Source organism: Apus apus, chromosome 17 (assembly GCF_020740795.1).
Source record: "Apus apus isolate bApuApu2 chromosome 17, bApuApu2.pri.cur, whole genome shotgun sequence".
Classification (NCBI taxonomy): Eukaryota; Metazoa; Chordata; class Aves; order Apodiformes; family Apodidae; genus Apus; species Apus apus.
In genome coordinates, this window is record NC_067298.1 from 3,729,836 (window position 1) to 3,757,362 (window position 27,527).

General features: G+C 45.7%; 1 protein-coding gene and 1 long non-coding RNA gene across 6 annotated transcripts in view; one reads left to right on the forward strand and one right to left on the reverse strand.

Annotated features, from left to right (window-relative positions):
* The window catches only part of LOC127391681 (uncharacterized), a 184,778-nt gene that overhangs the window by 118,728 nt on the left and 38,523 nt on the right, over positions 1-27,527 (forward strand). Inside the window, exons 1-2 of one of the 2 annotated variants that reach the window (XR_007891102.1) lie at positions 21,151-21,255; positions 26,621-26,733. This is a non-coding gene — a long non-coding RNA (uncharacterized LOC127391681). Of the gene's footprint in view, positions 1-21,150; positions 21,256-26,620; positions 26,734-27,527 lie in introns of those variants that run through there. The other variant, XR_007891103.1, reaches the window with a different exon arrangement.
* Positions 1-27,527, reverse strand: part of LOC127391662 (myosin heavy chain, skeletal muscle, adult-like) — a 71,832-nt gene that overhangs the window by 17,703 nt on the left and 26,602 nt on the right. Inside the window, exons 3-38 of one of the 4 annotated variants that reach the window (XM_051634671.1) lie at positions 27,336-27,492; positions 26,086-26,113; positions 25,879-25,990; positions 25,696-25,788; positions 25,547-25,610; positions 25,356-25,454; positions 25,145-25,248; positions 24,929-25,067; positions 24,359-24,477; positions 24,111-24,260; positions 23,590-23,760; positions 22,832-23,141; positions 22,611-22,681; positions 21,780-21,867; positions 21,570-21,687; positions 21,282-21,405; positions 21,060-21,196; positions 20,707-20,962; positions 19,688-19,930; positions 19,402-19,578; positions 19,171-19,316; positions 18,990-19,080; positions 18,508-18,897; positions 18,226-18,352; positions 17,931-18,049; positions 17,200-17,396; positions 16,657-16,840; positions 16,405-16,570; positions 16,108-16,232; positions 15,606-15,914; positions 15,302-15,505; positions 14,895-15,020; positions 14,632-14,802; positions 14,442-14,546; positions 14,203-14,298; positions 12,845-13,069 (exon numbers count right to left, since the gene is read on the reverse strand). The exons of 1 other annotated variant lie outside the window; for it this stretch is intronic. In XM_051634671.1, coding sequence (XP_051490631.1) covers positions 12,914-13,069; positions 14,203-14,298; positions 14,442-14,546; positions 14,632-14,802; positions 14,895-15,020; positions 15,302-15,505; positions 15,606-15,914; positions 16,108-16,232; positions 16,405-16,570; positions 16,657-16,840; positions 17,200-17,396; positions 17,931-18,049; positions 18,226-18,352; positions 18,508-18,897; positions 18,990-19,080; positions 19,171-19,316; positions 19,402-19,578; positions 19,688-19,930; positions 20,707-20,962; positions 21,060-21,196; positions 21,282-21,405; positions 21,570-21,687; positions 21,780-21,867; positions 22,611-22,681; positions 22,832-23,141; positions 23,590-23,760; positions 24,111-24,260; positions 24,359-24,477; positions 24,929-25,067; positions 25,145-25,248; positions 25,356-25,454; positions 25,547-25,610; positions 25,696-25,788; positions 25,879-25,990; positions 26,086-26,113; positions 27,336-27,492 — 5,472 coding nt within the window. In that variant the 3' untranslated portion in view covers positions 12,845-12,913. Of the gene's footprint in view, positions 1-12,844; positions 13,070-14,202; positions 14,299-14,441; positions 14,547-14,631; positions 14,803-14,894; positions 15,021-15,301; positions 15,506-15,605; positions 15,915-16,107; positions 16,233-16,404; positions 16,571-16,656; positions 16,841-17,199; positions 17,397-17,930; positions 18,050-18,225; positions 18,353-18,507; positions 18,898-18,989; positions 19,081-19,170; positions 19,317-19,401; positions 19,579-19,687; positions 19,931-20,706; positions 20,963-21,059; positions 21,197-21,281; positions 21,406-21,569; positions 21,688-21,779; positions 21,868-22,610; positions 22,682-22,831; positions 23,142-23,589; positions 23,761-24,110; positions 24,261-24,358; positions 24,478-24,928; positions 25,068-25,144; positions 25,249-25,355; positions 25,455-25,546; positions 25,611-25,695; positions 25,789-25,878; positions 25,991-26,085; positions 26,114-27,335; positions 27,493-27,527 lie in introns of those variants that run through there. 2 more of the 4 variants (XM_051634668.1, XM_051634670.1) reach the window with 2 other exon arrangements.

A 27,527-nucleotide genomic window follows, 5' to 3' on the forward strand; every position in this document is an offset into this window, starting at 1 on the left:
AGCCCAGTGGCTATTGGTCCTGGCTGAGGAGGGGACAGGAAGGCCTTGGCAGCTCAGAGCCCAGGGTTTAGAAGTCCATGCAAGAAGAGCAAGGAAAGGCTGGGCATCTCCTAAGGTCTGAGAGCTAAAGGTTTTCTCCCCACAGGTTGGGGGCAGGAAATTTTTTACTTCCCAGAGGCCAGTTACAGAGCCAGTCTCCTCAGAAGAGCTCTTCTGGGGTTTTGTTGTGGTCTAGGATGTGGACCCAGCTGTGTAACGTGCAGGAGACATGTGGTCAGGCAGCTCTGGGCCTGCAGTCAGATAAGGGGAGGACTAGTTTGAAAGGGAAGCAGCCAGTGAGTTGAGGTGTGTCCAGGTGTGAACAGTCACTCAGCAGTGCTTTTAGGGTGGAGGGCTTGGTCTTGGTCAGGCTTGGTCTTCTAACACAAGCCAGTGTTAGAAACTGACACACTTTTAAGAGTGCTCTTAAACTCAAATAGTGGTAACATTACTTATGTGAGCCCAGAAAGTGGAAGAATAGGAATTGTTCCTCTCTTGCCCATCTCCATAACTCCTCCCCCACTGCCTGAACAAGACAGTAAGTGGGTCAGCAAACAGAGTTTTTAGATCAGCTAGTCAATAAGGCTATGAAGTAACAAAGATAGTACGAGATAACTTGCACTAAGGTCACTACAGGACTAAAAGGAAAGACCATGCCAGTCAAGTGGTCTACTTGGTCAAATAGAGTAACCCACAGAGAATGAACAGACATTTAAAATCCAGGATGTCAGATGGGGAGTGCTGAGACTGCCTGGTTCACTCTCCCAGAGCTGTGCATATCCGAAACCTTCAGCAGCCTTTTGGAGACATCAGCTCTTTTACTAACAGTATTGCAACTTGGACCAGTTAAAGTCAGCACTTTCACATCCCACCTTATTTTGCAGGACCTTCAGAAAGGGTAGCCTTAAAATAAGGTAATGGTTGTCCCAAATAGACAACTCTGAATTTACAGACATACAGTTTGGTTCCTATGTCTCCTGAAAAGAAGATACAGTGTTTCTTCTTTATGAGCATGTCTAATCTTGTTCTTTACAAAGTACAGTTGTGATGGCTTCAATATGCAAGACTGTCCATGCTTTGCCTAGATAGGAGATAATCAGCAAAAGTAAAACTGAAAATGGATACATTGCATGACACAGGATGAAAACTCAATTGAAATGTGTTTGGGGTTTTAATGTGAGCTCTTGCTCTAAAATATGTAAGTACTATTGGGGAAGAAAGGAAGCTCCTCCCTCTGCAAGCAAGGAAAGTGTCTCTTATCTCCTGCAGGAAGGACCCCCAAAAGGCATATATTTCCTGTCTGTTCTCCTCACAGGTTGTGAACTACCACCCTTACAGCCAAAGAAGGCTTATAATCATTTGATTAGGAGACAAACCTTGCTTACATGGGAGCACTGAAAGATTTCCAGAATCTTAGGATCATCCTGGTTGGAAGAGACCTTGAAGATCGTAAAGTCCAATCATAACCTAAATCCCCCTACCATAACGTGATTTACCTGTTCAGTGCTTAAATCATGTCACAAAGCACTATATCTACATTTCTTTAAAATATTTCCAGGAATGGTGACTCCACCACCTCCCTGGGAAGCTTGTTCCACTGTCCCATCACTCTTTCAGTAAAGAAATTCTAACATCTAGTCTAAACCTTCCCTGGTGCAGCTTCAGGCCATTTCCTCTCATCCTGTCATTATTCACTTGAGAGAAGAGCCCAACTCCCACCTCCCTACAACCTCCTTTCAGGCAGTTGTAGAGAACAATGAGGTCTCCCCTCAGCCTTCTCTTCTCCAAACTAAACAATCCCTGTTGTCTCAGCCTCTCCTCATGGGATTTGTTCTCCAAACCTTTCATTAGCAAGAAAAAACTCTTGGTAGCTCCTCTGGACACACTCCAACAACTTGACAACCTTCTTGTAGTGAGGGAACCTGGAACCAAGTGCTAGCAGTGCACAGTGGTTGCTTACATGCAGATTGCTGCTCAAAAAATAACAAGTTGTTCTTAAATGGGAGCTCAACTTTCAGCTAAGATCTTTTTACAGATTGTTTTTTGTTGTGTTGGGTTTTTTTCTGTCAAACTTTGCTTTATAAATGAGACTTTACATTATCATGGCAAGAAATCAGTATTGAACCACGTCTAGGGAGATTCCAAAAAGTCAGCAAAATTCATCATACGGTTGCAGGCTTAGGGGTTTGAATTAATCCTCAAGATTCTAATTACAAAGGTTCTTCAAAAGTCTACCCACCTTTGAGCTGTCCTTACACACTGCACCTAATGCACTTCTCTGAGTTTCCTGTTGCTAGAGTTATGAAGGTATTGCTAATTCAGCAGGCTCATCAAGGATACAGGTGGTTAGCAAGGTTCAACAGTAAATTGCTCACTGCTTGGTATTAAAAAGCTCAGTGCCAATAAGATGAATAACAGTGTAAATTCAGTAAGTTCTGCTGGAGGAAACAATAGTTACAACCTTTTGCTACAGTGTGAAGAAAAATAGACTTATTTAACATTTCATTTGAAAACTGTAATATCATACAATTTTCTTTTTCCAATTCTTATCAACCAAAAATTCCCTACTTTTCCACAGATGCTATTAAAATGCATATATTTTAGGCAAGAAAAATTATTTATAGCAATGACAGCTGTGACATATCATGTGATGTTGAACACAAGATAGACATGAATTCCTGGTACAGGTTTAGAAAGGAAAGACCTTTGCCACTTGGATTATATTTGCAGATATCACAAAAGGAAAAGAAATTAGAAGACAATACGTGTCAAAGAGACTAAGAAAAAAGCTCATTGCTTCTTTGCCAGTGTGAATGTATCTGAATGACTCTCATTTGTAACCATACCCTGTACTGGTTCTTTCTGGAGACTAATAATGATACTAATGGAAGCTTGCAGGCAGCCTATGCTTGACAGTCAATGCTCAGGACAGAAAACTCTTGCAAAAAAAGTCATAGTAGTGAATAATCCAGCCTTTCACATGAGTGTGAAAAGCTTCACAGCATTTGCTGTGCTGTCTGTCTGAAACGTGGTGCTATTTGCATGTTAGCTCTTGGTAAGGGATCTGCTGAAAGAAGCAACAATGTCTTAATGCAAAAAGAAAAGTGACATAGATCCTGCTCTACTACTCCATTTCTCACAGCTCTGTCTCTGCAAGGCTGGACTTCACTGCAGCTGAAAGCCAAGCACAGAAGAATCAGAGGCAGAGTGAAAACAGTCCCTGGGTACACAATGTCCTGCCCAGCAATGTGTCACGGGCAAGGTGCTGCAGTGCTGACATGTCCCATGGAGAAGAAGAGACTCATGCTGAAAATAGAACCACCTTGAGAAAGAGATCAGGCAGCTGTCTCACTCTGCCAGCCCTTAAAATACTACTTCTCCTTCAGGCTCTGTGTTAGCAGAGAGAGAATACTCAGCAACACATCACACTCCAAGAGAAAATAAGTACATAAACAGATTTGCACCCTACAAAAAGGCAAAATCTCACCATGAGTTTTACTTTTAGATTTGCATTGTGAACTAGAGACTCGAGTTTATAACATTCCAGTATGGGAAGAAATTTCACAGCTTGGGAGTGTGATGCCTTCTTCATGACTTTTATCCATGAGTACTGATGTGATCATTAGTAGAAGAAACCTTATGGAACTTATTCAGATGTCAGAATCTAGGAAAAGAGTGATCACTGGCCCCAGATCTTTACATAGTACTCATCCACTCTGTTTTATAACTTGGAAGAAGTAATGAAATGGGAACACTGCTGATTTCTTAAATTTCTAACTATGGTTCTTTCCTAGACATGGCAGCATAAATTTATGCCACTGACTTCTTATCTTGTCCCGTTTGCTGAAACAGTACAATCAAGTAGCAACTTTTAAAATTTGGCTGAGGTGACAGGGTACATCTGACAGAACCTCTGATAACTTCAGAGGGAAAGGACATGGGGAGCTGGAACAGGAACCTGGTGGAACTGACCAACAGTTACAGATGAGAGGCCTAGGTCTTTTGTAGAAGGTTCTTGTCAGTGGTGCCCAGTGGAAGAACAAGGGTAATGGTCACAAACTGGGACACAGGAGATTTAACCTGAATATGAGAAAATACTTTTTTACTCTGGGGGGAAGAGAGCACTAAAACAAGCTGCCCAGGGAGGCTGTGGAATCTCCATCCCTGGAGACATTCAAAACCTGTCTGGATGTGTTCCCTGTGGGATCTGCTCTCAGAGCTCCTGCTCTGGCAGGAGGATTGGACCAGATGATCTCCAGAGGTCCCTTCCAGCTCCTGACATTGTGTGATTCTGTGAAAACCTGGTGTTAAGCTGTGGAGAACGATAGCTTTTCAATGGGCATGGTGGTATTTCATCATTTCCAAGTTTTTGGCAATGCATTACAGTTATATATAACCTGGAGCCTCCAGAAATCAAACACAAAAGTGGACATTACAATCACACTGTATAAGTAAAACCTTTAGGTTATTCACTGTCTGTGAGATCTTTCAAAGACATTTAACTGAAACATCATCTGTTGTTTTTCTTCATCATATCTTATGATTATTTTTAGACCCCAAATTGCCCATCCTGCACTGCAGTTCTGTTAGGCAGGAACTTACAACTTGAGAAGGTTATTTGATTTCCATTCAAGGAAACAACAGGCTTAGGATTCAGTGTAAGACATGAACCACAGAATGCTTTGAATAAATGGCAAGACAAAAGCATACAGCCCTGTTCTATGCAAAGATGATCAGCTTCCATTATGACCAGAGAACCTGGAGTTAAATTTTACAGTTTCCTATTGCTTTACTCTGGATCACACTTCCTATAAAAGTGGGTAGTCCAGGAGTTCTCCACAAATCAACTACTGTTTCATTCTCTTCTGTGAAGATGGTAAAACACAGGTTCTGGTCACTGGCTCTTGACAAAATACTGATCATCTGTTCAGAAAATCAAGTGGCTTCCAGTTGAAGATTAAATACATTAAAATGAGATGTATTACATGTTTTCTTGAGAAATCCATACTTCATATCATAATATACCCTCTCCAAGCTTCCTATACAATTCCTTTATGTCCCAAGCACTTTCAGATCTAAAGCCTCCTATGTAAGTAAAGCAAAAACTCTGTTCTACTTATAGAAATACCTTAGGTTTAGTAGAATTAGCCCAAAAAAATAATCTATATGCTACAGCTGGAATTCATACTCATTTCTTGTTGCGAAAATGAGCTATTTAACACATGGATTCAGAAAATGGACTTAGCTCCTACAGGGTTACTAGAATAATTTGTCTGGGGAATGAGCATGCTAGGATATGACAAGCCTTTAGCTAAAAAACTAAATTACAACAAAATAGGTTATCTCATAATGCTGAATTGCTCACAAAACACGTAAAATATAAGCACCCAAGTTTCATGTTAAATATTAAAGATGTTAAATTTTTGTTTACCACTTGGTGTTAGATTTTTACACTAATCTTGAAGGAAGTTCCTGACAGGATTTACAGCTTGCAAATGCTGTTCTCAGCTATGCTGTTAATATTTATAAAACATGCCAAGAGGTATCTTTGTGCCTGCGGATCCTTAGTGAACAGACTGATAAGGAATGTGTAGCCTCATACTGAAGATCCATGGGTAAAATAAGACCTCACAAGAATCCTGGCATGAGACAAGAAGAAATGCTGGAACACTAATTCTCTCTGGTGCAAAGCTTCTCATTCTAACACTTCTGCTAAGATGTGGCTGGGTACTGGAACCTAGAGATGGTAAGGACACTTTTCACATGAAAAAGTTCTTTTTATTCTGCTGAAAGGCATGTTTTGTGTTGTATTAAGTGGAATATGATAAGTGCTTTCTCTGTTCCTGGCATCACGTATCTAACCTGAGGGATTGTGGTTTAGCCGGGTAAAAAGTGTCATTCAGGGATCTGAGTTACCATTCCAGGTGAGCAGTGCTGAAAAAGATGGAGTAGAAAAGGAGCTGGGACTTGCTTCTAGAAAAATGCCAGTGATGAGCCTAACAAATAAAATATTAACAAACCTGCTAATAGTTAAGATATGTTGTGACAGTTGCTGATTTGGCTGTTGGAAAGACAAAACTCAAGTGAACTAACCTGTGTCCGTTGCTGTTCAGAAGCTCCTCGTACCTCAGGTTAGCTATGAATGGAACAAGGGGGCCTTGTTGTCTTCTAATCCTGTTCCTTTGTGTGGAGACTGATTTCTACAGTGCTTGATACAGTTATTATTTGACCCCAGAGTAAGGAAAAAGGAAGTTACTTTGACTGAGAAGTTTCAACAGTAGATCTTAAGCCCAGGAATGCTTTGCTCTAATGACACCAAGTGGCTGACCACTAAATAAAAGTAGCAGCCTTGCTGACCACTGAATAAAAGTAACAATCTTGCAAGGAAAATTCAAGATGGAAGGCAAAATCAGCTAGAGATTAGAGACAGTTAACATACAGCTCTCTAAGTTTACAGAGAAACAACTCTTGAGAGTGCATGAGATTTCTATGGTTACTCAAATTCCTTCTATCTCCACAGCAAATGTCAGAGAAAGACATGTGAGCTGTAGGTCCCTGGCCAAGGAAGTGACATTCAGGATGCCCTTTACATCAGATGCCAAAGCAGCCAAACAGCTTCAGTTTCAGAACAGGTGAGTGGGGTGGACAGGCTCTGACAGCAATGGAAGGGGAAGGAAAATGCAAAAGGAGTTGGAGAATGACATGACAGGAGAAGTCATGAGGACAGCAAGATAAACTAAAATTATCAGACACTTGATTAAGGGGCTTGTTTCCCTGTTGACCATACACCTGTGAGAGAAGCAGGGAGAGGCTATACTATGGAGATAGATTTGTTCAGATTTTCACACCTAGCTTTTTGCTGCTATAAGTGGATGCTACAATTGTACCCTGAATTTTTATCTGCTTTCTCCTTAAAACAAGAAAGACTTCTGAACATTAAACTACTTAAATACACAAGGCATTCTCAAGTGCAGGAAGAGTTTGCAGTGTTGATAACATGTGAGATTTTCTATTAGTAATTCCCATATTCATTATTCACATCGAGACAAGAGGATTCTCAAAACTTGCTTTCAGTTTGGAGAATAAAAAAACACCTCTCACTGGAGAGCAGGATATTTTGGTGTTCCTCCAAAATTAGCCTATTGTAGTATTAGCCTAATCAGCTACATGTGCAGTGACCACTCCACCTGGCCACTGCCATGCCAGGCAGAACAGATCAGTCTCTTCAGCTCTCTGACAAATCCTTCCAGTTGGCCATATCCTGTGGAAGCAGATTCACTTGTAGACCCTCAGGGCAGAGCCATCCTCATGACCCCACCGTGCTGTCTGACCCACGTGTTAGCTGAGCATGGACTTCACCTCTTTGGGCTCCAATTCCAAAACCTCCATCTGCACTGAACTGCCTTTCTCCCAGCAGTATCATGCTGATGTTGGGGCTGTGCTGCTGGCAGGGTGGGACCAAGGGGATCTATTCTGTGGGAGGTGTAAGAGCCATGACATGAGACCTGGACAGCAAAGCTCAGGTGCCTGGTGATTTCCTCCTTGTCTGGGGTGTTTGAGAAGCTCGCAGTGACAACTGCTGACTATTGACAAAGACTTTCTGACTGGAAATATTTGCAATCATTTGTGCTACTATTACTGGTATTCCAACACTGCTTTTGTGCTCCATAGACCCCTTGCCAATCCCCTGCCACCCATATGTGATAGAAGCTCTATTTGAGCTCATTAACTGCATCTTTAAGCTTTCCTCTGAGAGGTCTTTCTTCGTGGCCATTGTGACCCAACATATTTTTCAGGACATTTGCACTAGGACTGATCAGATGACAGACAACTCTAAAAATAGTACATCACTGCAAAGCAACCTCTGACCTGAACACATATCAGATAATCACAAGTCAAGAAAAAACAAATTTAGTTTCTCACTGGTGTTCTACACATGTCCTAGTAAGGTAGTGAATCCTCAACAAAGCTACACTGTTATTCAAATGCAGGACAATATGTTGGACTAGAATAATCTACCTAAAGAGGGCTTCAGGAAGAGCACAACTTCACTAATATAGTAAGTTCCAAAATAAAGGTACTGTTTTTCTTATTCAAATAATTGCCAAACCAACTCATTGAAATGTTTCCTACTACAGAAACTTTCCAGGTCTGCAAGAATAACATCCAAACACCAACACAGACCAAAAAAATTGCCTATAAATATTCAAAAATATTCAAAAAGTCTTTTTTTTTCCTCCAATGTTAATTTGAGATATTTTACAAGCCCCACTTCCTTTATTTCTTAGTTCAACAGCCATAAACAATGCATGTGTCTACCTCATCTCATCTTCCTAAAAGTGCTTTGTTCTTTGTTCCTCTTCATGAAATTTCCTTCTGAAAACCTGAAACAACTTCTGCAATTTCCCAGAGCTACTTTTAATTCTGCTCAGGTTTTGCCTTGCCAAAGTGCTTGGAGGCCAAGGCTTGACTCTCCCACAAGCTCTAAGGCCATTGACAAAGTCTGCAATGTAGCAGCCATATGAGGTACCCAGAGCAGAAAGTCATGCTAACCACAGTGTGGTTAAAATAGCAGCTCATGGGGCAGGTACATGGTGCAGTTCCCAAGTGTGGCACTGAATATGGCTTTAAAATTTAACAGGAATCCCAGGACAGGTTCCCCAAGAGCAAGGTTCTGCACCTGAGTAGGCTGGGTGGAGAATGGATCAAAAAAAGCCCAGAGGAGAAGGACTTGGTGGTGTTGGTTGATGAGAAGCTCATCACGAGCCAGCAATGTGTGCTGGAGCCCAGAAACCAACCATGCCCTAGGCTGCATCAAAAGAAGTGTGGCCAGCAGGTCAAGGGTGGGGATTCTCCCACTTCAGTCAGCTCTCATGAGACCCCACCTGGAGCTCTGTGGCCAGTTCTGGAGCCCCCAACATAAGAAGGACATGGAGCTCATTGAGGGAATCCAGAGGAGGCCACAAAGATGATTGGAAGGCTGGAGCAGCTCTGCTCTGGAGCCAGGCTGGGAGAGCTGGAGTGTTCAGCCTGGAGAAGAGAAGGCTCCAGGGAGACCTCAGAGCACCTTCCAGTGCCTGAAGGGGCTCCAGGAAAGCTGGGGAGGGGCTTGGGACAAGGGCAGGGAGGGAGAGGACAAGGGGGAATGGATTTAAACTGGAAGAGGGGAGCTTTAGAGATTAGGAAGAAATTCTTTTCTGTGAGGGTGGTCAGACACTGGAACAGCTTGCCCAGGGAAGTTATGGAAGCCCCATCCCTGGAAGTGTTTAAAGCCAGGTTGGATGGAGCTCTGGGCAACCTGGTCTAGTGCGTGGGCTGGGAGGTTTATGCTCTTCCCAGGGAGAGCACCCCAGGGCCTGCTTCTGGTTTTTAACATTTCAGCTGAGGAAGGAGCTGTGCGAGTCTCTCTGGAGCAAGAATAGCACCTGCCATCTCAGGACACAGCACAGCTGTCCAGCTCCTACGTGGCAGCACCTTGTGCTGAGATATAGAAGGCAACCGACCCGCCCAGGAATGTCTTGGGGCGCCATGAGTGGAGCGTGTCAGCCACACAAACAGGCATGACCCCAGGCAGGAGTCCTGCGAGACCAGGGCTATTTTGAGCCTTTGAGACTGAGGAGGAAGGGAGGCAAGTGACAGGCTGATCCTCTGGGCATGGGCAACATCCAGGCTACTTCTTCAGAGACTTCCCTGTCCTTTTCCCCCAGTGCCTTTGGTGACAGTTCTTTTGTACAAGTCATCAAAGAAGCCACCTCCAGGTGTCACACTTACCAGTGTAGCCAGAAGCTGTCAGCCTGCTCACTCCTCTTCATGCCTGCCTTCTTCTCCCTTCCCTGTGCCTGGCTTTGCTGGCTGCAGGACTTCATTGCCATGACACATCCTCAGGGTGCTGCGGTGGAGACAGTGGGAGGTAAAGGATGGTGCAGGGTCTGTAAAGCAGGATTGCACAGAGACTCAGAAGTTGATGCTTGCACCAGCCATTACAGCAAACTGGGACACTCACAATATCTTGTGTGTCATCTAGACTCTACCCAGCCCCACTGGAAGCTTTAGAGAAGCCTGAAGGTGAGACTAGAGATTCTCAAGCCACCCAAGAGGAGCATTCAGGTCACTGGTGGGTTTGGGCAAGCAAGTGTCCCCACAAGAGAACCTGGCTGTAGTGGCAGACCAATGCATGCTGTCAGGCATGGAGAAAGACTGCAGGGGATCAGGAGGGATGGACAAGGTTGAGAGTCTGCTAGGGAGCCATTGGGAAAAAGTGCTCAATGGCCTGAGAAAGGAGAACTAGTCTGGCATCTTCGCAAGGTCTTGGGTGGCTTTCGTAAGACCCTTGGTGATTGCAAATTGCTCCTAAAGAGCCTTCTCCCACTGCTCTCTTCAGGCAGCACTGACAGAGGTTCTGTTCACCAGTGCTCACTAGTGACACTGGAAGCAGGAGGACCCTGTTGTGAGGGCTGCTGCTCTGGTGAGGCTGCACTTGGGAGCCAGGCAAGGTGAGAGCCCTTTGGAAATCGCTGCCATAGGAGCAGAGCTGGGGAGCTGTTGGCTGCAACTCCCCAGCAGTGTGAGCATCTTTGGAGACCAAGCCTCAGGCTTTGACTTTTACAAGCTTAGACCAAGCAGTGTCAGTCCTCACCACTTCCCATCACCTTCAGGGGCCTGGCTGCTGCCATGGAACTGCCACCAGCTGCTGTCAGACACTTCTGCAGTGCCACCTCCCTGCTGGGACAGTGTTCACCAGTCAGCAGGTGGCACTGGTTCAGCACCATGAACATGACCCTCCGGAGCAGGCAGCTCTGCTCACGGAAAAGGCAACTCAATCACTTGTATTAGGAGCAGTTCGTTTTGGGTCACAGTCCTAAACATCACTATTTAAAACTGCGTTTTTATGTTTTTTAAATTACTTTTGTTTAACACTCCTTTTAGAAAATATATCACATTTAATTGAGTTACCTTTATCACACCATTAATTTTCCTGCCACAAAGGGTGTGACTCACGCACTTGAACTCCCCTATCATACACACAGTTTCCTTGCAAAAAAATGAGTGCACCCTGAGCAGAGCTGCTGCTCCCCGAGGGTCAGCTCAGGGTGCTGAGTGAGCACCACCACCTGCTGGTCGGTGACCAGTTGTGCCAGCAGCGAGTCTGCAGTGTGGAAGAGATCAGAGGCAAGGTGGCAGCAGCCAGATGGCAGCAGACAGTTGTTTTTTCCCCGGGTAAAATCCTTTTCTGCACCACCTGCATCCCTTCAGCCCCTGCAGGGCTCAGTGCCCCATGGAGGAACTACCTCTGCACTTGCTAGCGCACAGAGCTGGAAAGCTGGGGACTGCCACAAGTTTCAACATCAACCCATGTCCTGGCCTCTGCTCCTGAGCCTGCTGCTTGTTTCTTTTCAGTGCCAGCTGCACCTCACTCCCCAGTTGCTGCCCATGTGTTGCTCTTTGCCTCCACATCCTTCTGCATCAAGGGACCCTGCAGCCTGCACTCAGCTGGAGGAACAGGTAGGGAGCTCTGATATTGCTGAAAGGATTTCCAAATTAACCTCATAGCCCTCAGGCCCCACTAACCTGCACTTGATTCACTGCACACACAGCCCTTCACTCTTGGGGGTTTCTGCAAAAATCCTCCAATGCTGGGTGGTCTCCCTGAAACTAAGAGACAGAAGTTACTTGAAACAGGGACCTGGTAAAACATCACCTTAGGCAGACATCAGTGGGCTTGTGTCCAACATACCTTGGCACTGTCCATGTGTCTTCCACCCAAAGTAGAGGCAAGGCTTGATGATTGTGTCAGAATAATCCAGCTGAGATGGCTGACAGAGCACAGGAGACTTCACAGCTGTATGTGCCCACTGTGCCTCTGCTCTTCAGGTCAGGGTCTGAAGGAAGGAAAAGGTGTTTAAGAATTTCCCCCTTCCCTTCTTCCCTTCATCCCAAAAATACTGGCTCTGTTTAACCTGTAGAGAGGCCAAGTGAGGTACAGGTATGTGAGGGAGGAATGGAGGGCTGCACCCATCAGTTTTCTTCTTTCCTCTTGCCCAAGGAGATGCCAGGTGCAGCCTGTGGTGTGAGAGGGGACAAGGCTGACCTTGGAGATGACGTGTTGAGGAGGTGTGTTGGTGCCACACAGCGTGCAAGAAATGGGCCCCAAGGGGCTGTCCTTCCTGCACATGGCCCCAGGCAGCATTTTGTCCACTGCAGAGAAACTAGGAGCAGGTGGTGGCAGCAGCTGAGGGAATCTAGGGTAAGAGAGATGGCACAATTCAGAGGCACTGACAAGGTGTCATCAGAGTGCTCTGTGCACCAAAAATCCTCCCTGCCAAGGAACTCTTGGTTGGTCCTTCATGGTGCAGTGTACTGTGACTTCTGATAACTTACACAGAGACTGATGTTTAGGGTTTGTGACTGCCAGGATCACAAACAAGGAGGGAGAGGAAAAAGAAAGGGATCACCCCCTCTTGCCTCTGACATGAGAAGTCAGCTGTGCTGGAAGGCAATGGGAGAAGCATGAAGAATATGGGAGGGCAGGAACAGGGCAAGGAGCTGCTGGAGACAGAAGACAGCACAGCCTGGACTCTCAGTAGTCTTCTCCACTGGAGTGGCCAGCCTCTAAGTTGGCAGGGCCTCAATCCAGAGGTTGCTTCTCCCTTCCCCCAGCCAGGAAAAGCAAGAAAACCTGTGCTGCAATGCTACACCCCAGGCTTGGTCAGAAACAAACCCAAAGAAGGCACTGTTCATAGCCTGTATGCACAGGAATCTACAGTCTTTATTCTCTAGACATGGGGGTGGGTACAGAGACTCATTGCAGAAGAAAAGCGACCAAGAGGTTCACATTTTGTGCATCCTCAGGTCACTTTGTTGCCTCATGACACCCTCACTCTTCCTCTTCTATCTTCTTGCCATGAAACTCCCTGCTCTTGGCCCGGAGCTTGTTGACCTGTGACTCTGCAATGTCAGCCCGCTCCTCGGCTTCCTCCAGCTCGTGCTGGATCTTGCGGAACTTGGAGAGGTTGACGTTGGACAATTCCTCCTGTGCAGGGAGAGGGAGTTGGTGGGGAGGAGCCCTGGGCTGGGGTTCCACTCCTCCCTCACCCTGGTCTTGCAGGACCGTGGCACTTCCCATGTGAAAGGACAGACCTCCATCTCCCACCCACCACTGATGACCCAGAAGCCTCACACAGACCTCATCTTCCCTTGTTTGGAATGTCACATCTAAACCCACTGAAGGAACTTTTGAATGGTTATTGCAGTTCTGTTCTCTGGAATGTGCAAAGGAGAATGGACAGCACAGCTTTCTCTAGTTTTAACTGTCAAGAAAAAGCTGTTTGGGCTGCAGTTTGCTATTGTTTACACTGAAAGGTTAGGGCTAAGAAAGAGAAGCATTACTAAGAAAGAGCCTGGATACTCCCCAAAGGTTAGTAGCCTTAGGAAGTACCTGCCTCCTCCTGCCACTCTCCACTAGGCAAGTATAGCTTCTCCTTCCAATGTGTCTGCCATGACTTCCATGTCTTCCACAACCATACAACATCCCTCACAATCCACCCTTTTCAAACTACTCTCTGTAGTCAAGTATCTCATCATTTTCTCTTACGAAGAACATTGCTTTGCAGAAGATATTGAAGCTTATTTCCAGTCCAGGAGATAAGACACACCTATCTGTGTCCTGTTCTGGCTCAGTGTTCTAGGTCTGCACTTTCTGATACGAAATGAAGGACTTAGAGGGCATGAGTCAGTTAGAACCCAACCATGTCCCTCTCACAAATTTTATTCATCAAAGGGCAACAAAACCTCTCTACACTGGCCTATGCAGAGAGGAACTTCACTGAAAAGATTATCAGCTGAGAGACTCATTGTGAGATATGTCCCTCAGTCTGCCCTCCTTCAAAAAAGGTTTGCAGGACATCTCTTAGTTTAAACCTGACAGGAGCACAACCAAAAGAAAACTATGTCAACCATGCTCTAAGGATGCTTTTCCTAGAGTTATCTTTCTCACGGGTAACCACCTTACAAGGAGGAGCTTCCTGTTACATTCTCAGATAACTGACCTTTCTTTCCATGCACTTGAAAACAGCTTCGATGCTTTCAAAAAAAAAAAAGTTATTTCCCATATCATTTGTGTTACTCCTCAAAGTTTTGTTTGTTACCAACACATGCAATACTTACAGCCTCCTCAGCTTGTCTCTTGTAGGATTTCACCTTCATTTGCAGCTTGTCCACCAGGTCCTGCAGCCGCAGAATGTTCTTCCGGTCTTCCTCAGACTAGAGCGGTTGGCAAAGAGGGAAGAAAAGTAGAGGCTGGTTCTGCACCATGTGAGGTTAACTGCTGCCCTTGGGGATGGTGGCTGCACAACCTGACTTGCTGTCAGAACACTCTGCCAGCCCAAGGAGGCCTCCTGCCTTACCTGGTAGGTCAGCTCCTTCACCCTCCTCTCGTACTTGCGCACACCCTTCACGGCTTCAGCGCTGCGCTTCTGCTCAGCATCAACCTCCCCTTCCAGCTCCCGCACCTGCAATGAGAAGCCCATCTTTGGAGCTTCCCTGCTGGCTGCTGACTCACATCTTCACTCACACACAAATCCAAGCCCTACACACCCTGGCCTCCAGCTTCTGGATTTGCTTCTTGCCCCCCTTCAGGGCCAGCTGCTCAGCCTCATCCAGACGGTGCTGCAGGTCCTTCACTGTCTGGTCCAGGTTCTTCTTCATCCTCTCCAGGTGGGCACTGGTGTCCTGCTCCTTCTTCAGCTCTTCTGCCATCATGGCTGCCTGGTGAGGCAAAAAGCACAAGCCATTTTGGGAATGGAGACTTTTCAGAAGAAGGCACTCCTATAAAGCATTGAAAGACCCCCCCAGCTCACATCAGTGATGGCCTTCTTGGCCTTCTCTTCAGCATTACGGGCTTCCTGGATCGTATCCTCCATTTCACCCTGAATTTGGGCAATGTCTGTTTCCAGCTTCTTCTTGGTGTTGATCAAGCTGGTGTTCTGCACAAGAAGAGATTCCAAGAGTTGTCTTCTGAGGCCTGCAATACCAAACCTACAGTCTGAGCCCTTACTCTTCAAGCTTGCAATTCAAAATCTGCAGCTCTTTTTTCAAAGGTTGTTTACAAAATGTGAGTGGTGAGCTCAGGAGATGGGTGCTCAGCAGGCCTTTCCATGTGGACAGCAGTAAAAAGGCCATTCCAGTGCTCTCCAACCTCTGGCATTTAGCAGCACTCTGTGTTTCTTAAGGGTCTACACAACTGCTTTTGGCACCACACCCTGACCTGGGTGTGGAGGAGCTGCACACGTTCCGTGGCATCCAGAAGCTCCTGCTCAGCCAACTTCCTCGTCCTCTCTGTCTGCTCCAGGGCTGCCCGAAGCTCCTCAACTTCAGTTTGAAGCAGGTTTGCTCTGCGCTCCACCATGGCCACCTGCTCCTTCAGGTCCTCCTGAGTCCTCAGAGCATCATCCAGGTGTATCTGGGTATCCTGGAAAAGAGGCAAGAGCAATTGCAGTGTGACTGTGTGTGCTTGGGTGCCAAAACTGTCAGGGGTGGCATTTGTCTGTCTGTAGCTTTGCTGAACAGACCTTGAGCACTCCCTGTGTGTTCCTCAGGTTCTTTTGTGCCTCTGCAGCCTGGCGGTTGGCGTGGCTGAGCTGGATCTCCATTTCATTCAGGTCTCCTTCCATCTTCTTCTTCAGCCTCAGGGCTTCATTCCTGCTCCTGATCTCAGCATCCAGGCTGCTCTGCAAGGACTCCACAATTCGCAGGTGGTTTCTCTTCATCTGGTCAATCTCCTCATCTTTCTCTGCTATCTTCCTGTCAATCTCTGACTTCACTTGGTTGAGCTCAAGCTGGAGGCGCAGGATCTTCCCCTCCTCATGTTCCAGGGAGGCCTGCACAAGTGGACACAAACATTGGCAACACCAATAATGCTACTGCTTCCTTTCTAGGTAGTGACTGAATATTTCAGGTCATCTCAGCTGGCCGTGCTGCCCAGCAAGAACAGAGAGGGGCCAAGCAGCTTCTAGCCACATTTCCCCGTTACTTCTGTTCTGAGTGCAGACACCACTGATTATGGGCACGTACCTCAGCTTCCTCCAGAGCAGCCTGGATTTCAGACTTCTCCTGCTCAATCTGCTTCTTGACTTTCTCCAGCTCATGAATCGCCTTTCCTCCCTCGGCAATCTGCTCCGTCAGGTCGGAAATCTCCTCTGTGGGAACCAAGACCAAGGGCCTGGTCAGGCACAGAGCCAGATGGGAAGGGCCCTGCCCCACCAGGGTGACAGGCATCTCTGCAGAGCTGCAGGCACAGACCCGTGTGCAGCAGTGGGGAGAGCTGGAGAGTCAGAAAGCCCTGCCAGCAGCAGAGGGCCAGGGACTTACGCTGCAAGTTCTTGTTCTCGCGCTTGAGCGTCTCCAGGTGGTCCAAGGACTCCTCATAGGCATTCTTCATCTTGAACAGCTCAGTGCTGAGAGAGCGAGACTCCTTCTGGGAGGCTTCCAGCTCAGCCTGCGTCTCCTCATACTTCTGCTTCCACTCTGCCAGGATCTGGAGAGAAATGGGGCCTGAGTGTGCATGTGGCAGCCAGGAGGGGATGCCCTGCTCCCCAGCCCCACGCCTGCAGCCCAACACACCTTGTCAAAGTTCCTCTGCTTCTTATCCAGAGCTGCACAGGCAGCGTTTGAGCGCTCCACGTCAATCATCAAGTCCTCCACTTCATTCTGCAGCCTCTGCTTGGTCTTTTCCAGGGAAGCACATTTGGCATTGACGGCTTCAACGTGTTCCTCTGCATCCTGCAGCCGCTGTGCCAGCTTCTTCCTGGGAGGAGATAAGCACAGCTCCAGAGAAGCGAGGCAAGTGTGGCTTGTCAAGGAGGGGGCACTTGGCCACTTCAGGGCCTTTGAGCCTAGCACCTGTCAGGTGTTTTTTCTGTCCCAAGGCTGCAAGCAGCCTAAAGGGTCCTAGCACCTCCTGAGTATTTGGCCTCTCTTAGCTTTTCTAGCCCTAAAGACAATGTTTGTCCTTCCAATCTACACTTTTCCTCTCGCTCCCTCTCTCTCATCTATCACAAAGACAGTCTAATCCTTGTCCTGTCCCACTCTCTGAGCCTCCAACTTCCAGTTTCCCTAAACATCCTCAGTCTTCCCCAGCCACTTGACATCCTACTCCCCACGTACTTGGCCTCCTCCAGCTCCTCGGTGCGCTGAATGGCGTCCGTCTCGTATTTGGTTCTCCACTGGGCCACTTCGCTGTTGGCCTTGGACAGGGCACGCTGCAGCTCCCCCTTGGCTTCCTGCTCCTCCTCATATTGTTCCCGGAGCAAGTCACAGTCGTGGCGAGCAGACTGCAAGGCGTGGGCCAGGGCGTTCTTGGCCTGGGTAGAGAGTGGGATTGATATCATTAATTGCCTGTGAGAAAGTAGAATGTTAACTTAGGCAAAGTTGTTGAAAAGGCTTTGAATTTCACATTTAATGTCAGCCCAAGGAAAAAAGGTATATTGATTCCAAATAGGTTTTAATTACTTCATTCATAGGTGTCTAGTATCTTACCTTGATGTATTAACTATAAATGACAACTATGAAGCTCTTGTTGAATCCTTTTAAATATCTTCTAAAATTTCAGCTTCCATTACAGAAAAGCACAATTAAGAAGTGCAGTTTTTTAGATACATCTCAACCTTAAACCTAAAGATGTCTTTCCCTATCTCAGTTTCAGGTTGGAAGCAATGCCCTCCTCAACTTTTCTTCCCACCCTAGAGAGGGAGGTGGCAAAAGTGTCCATGTAGTTTGAAACCTCCCAAATTAAAATAACATGGCTTATATATTCTGATTTTATGTGAGTAGGAAATATCCTGAAAAAAAATGGAATCTGAATCCCAAGTCAAAGCCCCTCCAGGAAGTAACTTTACCTTTATTTCTTCTTCTAAATGTCTCTTTAGTTCCTCAATCTGTTGAGTAAATGCCTGTTTGCCTCTGGATAGCTGAGATATCAAAGCATCTTTTTCATCCACCTGGCGTGAATATTCACCTTGAGAAATTTTATAGATACGCTGTCATTTAAAAGGCAATGCTAAACCCTTGTGCCTTTAAAGCACTGTGTGTCCCCTTACAGAGTATTCGACCACTTTGAGTCAAATATCACTACTTTTCTTGTCAATGTTGGTTACAGACTCTCCCATTGTGGAGGGCTGTGGGGGCTGTTACCTGCTTCTGTCTGCAGACGAGCTCTTTGAGCATTGAGGTCATTGATCATGCGCTGATGCTCCTCTTCCTTTGTCTTAATCTCACTCAGCTGGTCTTCCAGAGTGCGACACATCTTCTCCAGGTTTGCCTAGAAAGCAAATGCATGCATGGAAGGAACACTATCAAATTATATCATGACTAAATACAAAAGGCCTGTGTCTGATAGCACAGCCTAATCAAAAGGTTCAAAATCAGGTATCAGGTCACACGTGGCAGGGTGGTAACCTGACAGAAACTCTGTACCTTGGCCTTGGAGACAGACTCCATGTTACTGGCCAGGTCGTCAATCTCCATCTTCAGCTCGCTCTTCTCCTTCTCCAGCTTCTGCTTCACCCGTTGCAGGTTGTCGATCTGCTCCCCCAGCTCAGCTGTGCTGTCCGCGTGCTTCTTGCGCAGGGCGGCAGCCGTGGCTTCGTGCTGCAGCGTGGCCTCCTCCAGGTCACGGCGCATCTTCTGAAACTCTGCCTCGCGCTTCTTGTTCATCTCGATCTGAGCTGCAGTAGCTCCTCCTGCTTCTTCCAGGCGCTCGCTGATCTCCTCGAGCTCCCTGGAGAGGTCAGCCCGATGCTTCTCTGCTTTGGCCCGAGAGGTTCGCTCGGCCTCAATTTCCTCCTCCAGTTCCTCAATACGAGCCTGGGGAACAGCAGCAACAACCCTTCACGCCCAGGCCCTCCTCCCACCTGACCCGACACTGGAGAGAGGGAGCAGAAGGAACAGACACTTGCCTGCAGCTCCTTGATCTTCTTCTGTAACTGCATGCCCAGGGCTTGCTCATCTTCGATTTTGCTCTGGATCTGGCTGATTTCAAAGTCTTTCCTTGGGGCAAAGCAAACCGTCTTAGTGCCGCAACAAAACCCCCCAAGGTCAAAACCAGCCCGGCCCTCAGGGCCCCACAGCCACACTTACTTCTTCAGTTTCTCATCCAGCTGCTGCCTATCGTTTTCCAAATCCATGATGCTGTCATTGGCCAGCTTCAGGTCTCCTTCAAGTTTCCTCTTAGCTCTCTCTAGGTCCACACGCAGTTTCTTCTCCTGCTCCAGGGACCCTTCCAGCTACAACAAACAAGACCTTCAGTGCTCTGCCAGCCAGGTCTCACTCCACACCTGTGCTGTTCTTGCTGTGTGTCTGTGTGCTTACATCGTCCACTTGCTGCTCCAGCTTGGCCTTAGCTTTGGTCAGAGTGTTGACTTTGTCCTCTTCTGCCTGCAGGTCATCCAGTGTCTGCTGATGGGCCTCTTGGAGGGCTTTCTTCTCTTTTGTCAGCTTGGCAATGGTCTCGTCCAGGGCTGCCATCTCCTCTGTGAGGTTTTTCACCTTTGAGAAAAAGGGAGCAATTGCAGATAAATATGTTGTTTAAAACTTTATACCATACAACAAGAGAGATGTCTTTTCTGGAGTGAGCGTGACATCTTCTGCCTCAGACCTTATTTTCAGTGGCATGCTTTTCCTTCTCAACCTTGGCCAGTGTTAGCTCAAGGTCATCAATATCTTTCTTCAACTCTGAACATTCATCCTCTAGTTTCCTCTTCTTGGCTGTCAGCTCAGCATTAATTTCCTCCTCATCCTCAGCCCTTTCCGTCACTTCTTTAACTTTGGCTTCCAGCTGGATTTTGGTTTTGATGAGCTGGTCACACCTTTCCTCAGCATCAGCCAAGCTGTCTGCTTCCTGGTGGAAAGATACAGATTTTCCTGATTTGTTTTTTGAACTTTTCTGTATAAGTGTGTGTTAAAATGCTTTAATTTTACTATCATAGAACATTGCTTGAAGGGGAACTATTACAGCAAATCAAGATTAGAGATTCAACAAGTACGATGTTCAAAAAACCCAAAACCTTCTGCTCCATTATACATTTTGTATATGATCTTGCTTTATACCAGTTAAGTCTAAAGCATTCACAGTTCTTTTGTGTAATTAACAACTGACAAAAGAAGAAGCACACACACATCCAAAGATGTCATGACTTTTTCTTGGAAACAAGAACTCTGTCTATATATTTGAAGACGAAGGAGAAATTTGAATCTGTATTTCCCAAGTACTGAGTGATTAACCACTAGTTATTAAGCAAAAGGCAAATGGCTTTTCCTGCACCTGACTTGCCTTTATGCTCCAAAATTAATTAATTGTTGCACATCCTGGTGAGATAGAAATGAGCCCTGCAGGATTCACTGGCTCAGAGCAAGTTGGGGGTTTGAGCAGAACTTTGCTCTGAGTATTTTATGTTGGCCAGTTCTGTCTGCCACATTCCTCCCAAGGCAAGCACATGGGCTCCCACTTGGAGCCCCCTTCTTCTTTGCATTAACTATTCTGCTGCCAGACATTTGTTTCCTAAACTTCACATAGAGATGATGGATAATTCACCACATACCTGACATTTGGATTCTAGTCTGACCCTCTACTTAGTAAAGACACTCTGAAGCCTCCTTTTCTGGTGATACACTCACCGCCTGCACTTGGAGCTGCAGATCGTTTTTCTCCTGCAGCAGGACCACCATTTTCTCCTCCAGCTCCTTCCTCTTGGCCTCAGACTTTGCAAGCTCCTCCTTGGTTTTCTCAAACTCTTGTTTCATGTTGGCCATCTCCTTCTCAGACTCTGCACTCTTCAGCAAGGGCTTGATCTTGAAGAACAGCTTCATCCAGGGCCAGTGCTTGACATTTGTAAATGCACGAATGTTGTACTGGATGCAGAAGATGGACTCCCTGAAGCAGAAAATATACATCAAATATTTTCAGTATAACCAGTGCCAACACTTTCCTCCAAGTACAGTGACTTTAACAGAAGATGAGGAATGTCTACCTCCTCTCCACCATTCTCTGGTACTCCACTCTCATCAGGAAGCCTCTGCACCTGGCTTGTGTGCGGGTGATGAGCTGTGCCAGCTTCTCATCCCTCATCTCCTCCAGGAGCCCCAGCAGCCCAGCTTTGAAGAACACCTGGAGAGAGGGAGTGTTGCAGCAGGTCACTGACAGGCAGAGCAAAGCACAGGCACAGGGTGAGTGAGTCAAGGAGGGTTTGTACCTTGGTGTGTCCAAATTTGTACTGGGTGTGATCCACATCAATTGACCCAAGAAGCTTCTCAGAAGCCTTCTTGCTATCAATGAATTGTCCCTCTGGGATGGCACTGGCATTAAGCACCTTGTATCTGTGAAAAGAGACAGGACCATAAGGCTGGTTTTTCCCAACCAACACACACTAGCTGCTGAACCCTAACAGCTCCACAGAGCTGACAATGGAGTCCAGCCTGAATGAGCCTCTGCAGATGAACCAACATTGCTCTAATGATGCTGAGAAGAGCAGAGCTCTCACCTCTGCTTGAAGTCAGCGTAGAGAACCCTGCTGGGGAATCCTTTCCTGCAAATTCTGATCCCTTCCAGCACTCCGTTGCACCGCAGCTGGTGCAGCACCAGCTCGTGCTCCATGGCACCTGGCAGTTGAGAGCAGACATGAACACCACAATTCCCAGTGCCTGGGAATGGCTGTATCAGAGCAAGTCCTCTTTCTGCTTGAGCATCTTACCAGGTGTTTTTGTTTCATTTGGGATGATGCAACGGACAAAGTGGGGGTGAGTGCTCCGTAGATTGGTCATCAGCTTGTTTAAGTTCTCCTAGAGGGATCAGTTAGCAATGTGAGCTTCCTATGTCCAGTGTTTGATGCATCAAGCCATAGTAATGACTTTACAACTTCTCAAAATTAGCTGGGTCTCCGTGCATTTAGGCAAAGCCTAAAGCAAGTATTTCTTCTGTTTGAAGATACTGGACATAATTCCAGTGGAAAATAATATACAATTTCACACTTTCATACAAATAGCTAACTTACAGGTTTTTCATATTTGACCTTCTAAAGTCAATCTACTTAAGTTAAAAAAGTGAGGGGGTTTTTTTCAAATCATATAAATATCCCATTGCAGAATGCTTATAAGATGACTCTGAATAAAAATATAAAAATCAGAGTGGTCAGGGTTGGAAGGGACCTCTGAAGATCATGTAGTCCAACCCCCCTACTAGAGGAAGTTCAACTACAGTAGCTCACACAGGAACATGTCCAGATGGCTTTTGAATGTCTCCAGAGAAGGAGACTCCATATTCACTCTGGGCAGCCTGTTCCAGTGCTCTGTTACCCTCACAGTAAATTTCCTTATGTTTAGCTTGAACCTCCTGTGCTCTAGTTTGTGCCCATTCCTCCTTGTCACATCATTGGACACTGCATTGAAACTGATAATGGAAAACCTTATGTGGAATTTCCAAAGAATGTATCCCCATTAAAATAATGCAAAATAGCCCTTTCAAATTTAATATTAACTAGCCCCCTTTCATTGGATTAAAATAGATAATCAATGCATTCCTGTACCCGGAAGAGAGCTGAGACAGTCTGGAAAGAAGAACCCTTCTTCTTGCCACCCTTTTTGCCACCACCAGATTCTGTAAATGGAAGAAAATAAAAGAGTATTAAAATAAGGATGTTGCCTATTGGAGACTACAGAACACAGAACAGCTTTAAATGTTTGGGGGTTGCTTCTTTAGTTCTGTATCATGGTCCCACACCAAAAATGCAATTTTCACTGAGCTGACCTGCATCTGCTCCACCATAGTTGGCAAAGAGTAAGGCCAGGGTCTTCACAGATGATTTCTGGTACAACCCAATGACAGTTTCATTCAGAGGGTCCTTGTTCTTCTCCAGCCAGCCAGAGATGTTGTAGTCCACTGTGCCAGCATAGTGCACCAGAGAGAAGTGGGCCTCAGCCTTGCCTTTGGCAGGCTTGGGCTTCTGGAAGTTGTTGGACTTGCCCAGGTGCTGGTCATAGAGCTTGTTCTTGAAAGAGGTGTCAGTTGCCTTGGGGAACATGCACTCCTCTTCCAGGATGGAGAAGATGCCCATGGGCTGGAAGGCATGACAACAGACAAGAAGGAGAAACAGATTAGAAAGAAGACGTTCCTTGGTTGGAAAGCTGCTGGAGTCAGAAGAAAAGAACTGTTCCCATGCATTTCATGACAATAATTAACTAAGGCTCAGCTGTGATACTGTTTCACTTGAACTTATGTAAACACCTTTGCCTATGAAAAAATTATTACATCAGAAAATACTGTCCTCTTCATAAAACTTCTTTACTGATGAGGACTTACAGAACGTGACAGTCTTTTATAACTTCTTTTAAAAATCTGGAAATGAATACTCTCACCAGAAGTCCTGATATCTAAGTGTGATCTCCAAAAACACTTCCTCAGGGTATACACATTAAAAAACCAGAATATTCTCACATGCTTCTTCAGTATGTCTGTTGGCAAGTATGGAAAATCCAACATATAATGCCCTTCAACACAAAGAATACCTTCTCAATGAGCTCAATGCAGGCAGCCAGGTCCATCCCGAAGTCAATGAATGTCCATTCAATTCCCTCCTTCTTGTACTCCTCCTGCTCCAGCACGAACATGTGGTGGTTGAAGAACTGTTGCAGTTTCTCATTGGTGAAGTTGATGCACAGCTGCTCAAAGCTGTTGAACTGCCAGACATGAAAGGATGTGACATTATCAAGATTCAGCAATAACAGCAAGGTGCTTTCTTGTGCAATCCTATTTTCATCATGGGTGATATTTTAAATACAAGACCTCTTCCTGTGTAGTTTTGCTATGCTATCTCTGTAGGACTGGCTTTGCCTTCAGACAGGTTTCAAATTCAGTGTAATTAGGAGATTAGTTCTGGTTTTTGTTTATTTGGTTTTGGTGGGGTTTTTTTACAGGATTAAAATCCCTGCAAGTGTTCAAAGATACAACTTCTATAAAACACATCGCAAAATTCCCTTCATTCTCAATTGACCTTTTATGAAAATGCTAGGAAAACTGTGCTCCTTACATCAAAGATCTCAAAGCCAGCAATGTCCAGGACACCAATGAAGTACTGTCTGGGCTGCTTGGTATCCAGCTGTTGGTTGATACGAACAACCATCCACAGGAACATCTTCTCATAGACAGCCTTTGCCAGAGCACCCACTGCATTGTTCACCTACAGCAAGGAGAAAGATTTGGAAATTACTATACACGGCAGAGGACAATCAACAGGAACCATCAAAGCACGTTCCAGGTTACCACTTTTTTTCCTACCTGCTGCACAGTTTGCCCCTTGGTCACATATTCATTCCCAACCTTGACTCGGGGGTAGCAGAGAGCCTTGAGCAGGTCTGCTGAGTTCAGACCCATTAGGTAGGCAGTCTTGTCAGCCACTGAATACCAGAAAAGAGTAAGAGACAAATAAATACTGGACAATTCCTAAAATTTTTAGCCTGTTACTCAAAAGTAATAGCAATGTCCACTGTTACAACACTGCACAAAATTATCTGAGTCCAAACTACAAGGCTAATTCTTGCTGTCTTCAGGATTCAGACTCTACAGCACTTCCTGACCTTCGGTTTCTACAAATCATCTTCAAGACAATGCATTGCTTTCATCCTTTTTCAGGCATGAATATGAGACTCCCTGCTTTCTTTCTAGTCTTATACCAAAATTATTCATCACGCAGAGACCTGGAGAACCAATGGGCCAGGCGTCAGAGAATCAAGTTTACAGCTTGATGGAGTCTAGAAGAAACATTACTTAGTTGTCACTTGCTTAAGCTACAGTCTTTGTCTTGTCTAAAAGAAGTATCTTTTCAAAACCGAGACACTTGCTAAAGACCTTCAGTGCCATCAGGCTCTGCCTGCTCCTCTCGCTGCTTCTGCTTGAACTTCAAGTTCCCATGGTGCATGACAGCCCCTGTCAGCTTGTAGATGGCTGTCTTTTCATCAGCAGTGAAGCCCAGGATGTCAATGGCACTCTGGCAACAAGAAACAGTAAATGTATTTGTGCCAGGGCTCCTCTCCCTCATATGACCTGTTCGGTTAAGTTACTTACATCTGTAGCCATCAGCTCCTCCTTGTCATCAATGCTGGGAACAGTGATCTCTCCTTGACTCACAAAGTGGAAATCATAAGGGTTGGTGGTAATGAGGAGCATGTCTGAAAGTAACAAACAGGAATAATTAAAGTTACTTGAGCTTTCCAGATGACACAATGGGATATTGTCAAATTATATTCTTTCAAAAAAAAGTTAGTGATCTACTTACCAATTAGCTCAGGCTTCTTGTTGGAAGTGACCTGATAAAAGATGTGGTAGCTTCTTTCTGCCTTGAGCTGGAAAGTGACTCTGGACTTCTCCAGCAGATCTGGCAAGGAAGGCAGGAAGAGTCAGGCACAAGGCCACACGTAGAGGTGGGAACTGGGGAAGGAATGGGATCAGGCCAGAGGAGCCTCTTACAGGTTTCAATGTCAGCAGAAGCCAGTTTGCCTGTAGCTCCAAAGTGGATTCTGATGAATTTGCCCTGTTGAGCACAAGAAGCAGCATTTCAGTCTGAGATTCAGAGATTCTGCCCAAATTCAGAGATTTTCCCCAAAGCACCAACTCACAAAGCGTGAGGAGTTGTCGTTCCTCACGGTCTTGGCGTTCCCAAAGGCCTCCAGCAGCGGGTTGGCGCTGATGATTTGATCCTCAAGCGTTCCCTGCAGGACCATAATTATTGCTGCCTCCTTTCCAAAACCATGTCAGGAACACAGGAAAGCTTTGATTCAAGCCAGTCTCTGTTAATTTACCTGCATTTTGCCAGACTGCTCCTCCTTCTTCTTCTCCCCGCTGGCTGCAATTGTTGCAAAGTACTGGATGACACGCTTGGTGTTCACAGTCTTCCCTGCACCGGATTCTCCGCTGTCAAAGGCAAGAGAAGCAGAGAGCGTGTGGTCAGGCAGGAGATCCCCTGGCCCTGGGCAGCCCCACAGGGACCTGAGCAGGGATCTACGTACGTGATCAGGATCGACTGGTTCTCGCGATCTGCGGAGGAGGCAGAGATAAGAAAGATTTTACTCGTGCTTGTGTATAACAAAGGACTCAAAACCTAAGAAAATTATAAACTGAAACTCCCAGAGAGTGCAGGGACAGAGAAAACCCAGGATTATTTTTCTGCTCCCAGCAGTACTTCAGGTATTATCAACTGGATCACTAAAAACATCGCTTCCAAGTACCTTTTCTAGTATAATGCCTTTCAGGATATTGTCTTCATATCAGGTTATGTACTTCTCTCTTCTAGAGAAGTAAATGCAGTGAAATGTAATGCTGAGGTTGGGTTTTGGCAGCATGAAGCTCAAGCTTTCCCCAGTTATCTTACAGAAATTTAATGGTGTCATGAACAATAGAAGTGTCTGACAAACTTCTTCCACTATTTTTCATCTCTTTTTTTTTTCTTTTTTAGCCCCTATATGTATAGTGAAATTACATAATTCTGAGATCATACATTGAAAAGGTTAACATTTCGTTTTTCTCTATCATTCCCCTTTTCAGATCCTATCTGTTCTTTATCCTGTTCTACCGAAAAACAGGAAAAGAAGATCTAAAGTCCTGCAAATCCTTGATTTCAATGCACACATGGGGAAGAAAAAAATAAGAGGTGGAAGGTAAAGGATTTATGTTTTCCTTGACATTGTTTTCTGAGGTTTACTTTTCACTTTAAGGTGCAATGAATTTACAGTTATATAGGTAACAGTTACAGACCATTAAAGGATGAATGTACTTTTAACACCCCCTCATCTTTTCCATCATTAAGGACATTTGCATAATAATCAAGTGAAGCTTATGTACCTCTTCAATGCAGAGATATTCTGGTTTACTTCTTAGCACAGATGCTTGCAAATTTCAACTGACTATACACCCTCAGTAGATGATACACTATTGTACTCTGTCTTCTCCAGCTGAGACTAGTTTGGCAATTGATACATAAATCTATGCATATATGCAAGATCCCATTACAAAGTGTACAACAGAAAATAGGTGCCTTCTTTCCAGGGAGTTTACTCCTAGGTTATTTTCCTTAGCTCCAGGTCTTTACAGATCCCAATGGGAACACAGACACCCAGTTCAAACAGACCAATACAGTTCAGTGCATTAATATTTCATTAATTTCACACACACAATATTTTAAGTGCTGCACCATATTTCCAGAGAATACACATTGCTCTACAGTTAGGTCATGACATTTCCAAGGAAATCAAGCACTCACCAGTCAGCATGAACTGATAGGCGTTGTCAGAGATGGAGAAGATGTGTGGAGGGGCCTCCTGGCGCTTCTTGCCTCGGTAGGCCAACACCACCTCCGGGTTGTACACCGGCAGCCACTTGTAGGGGTTGATGGTGACACAGAAGAGACCCGAGTAGGTCTGGAGGAAGGGAGACAGCACGTTGGCTTCCACTG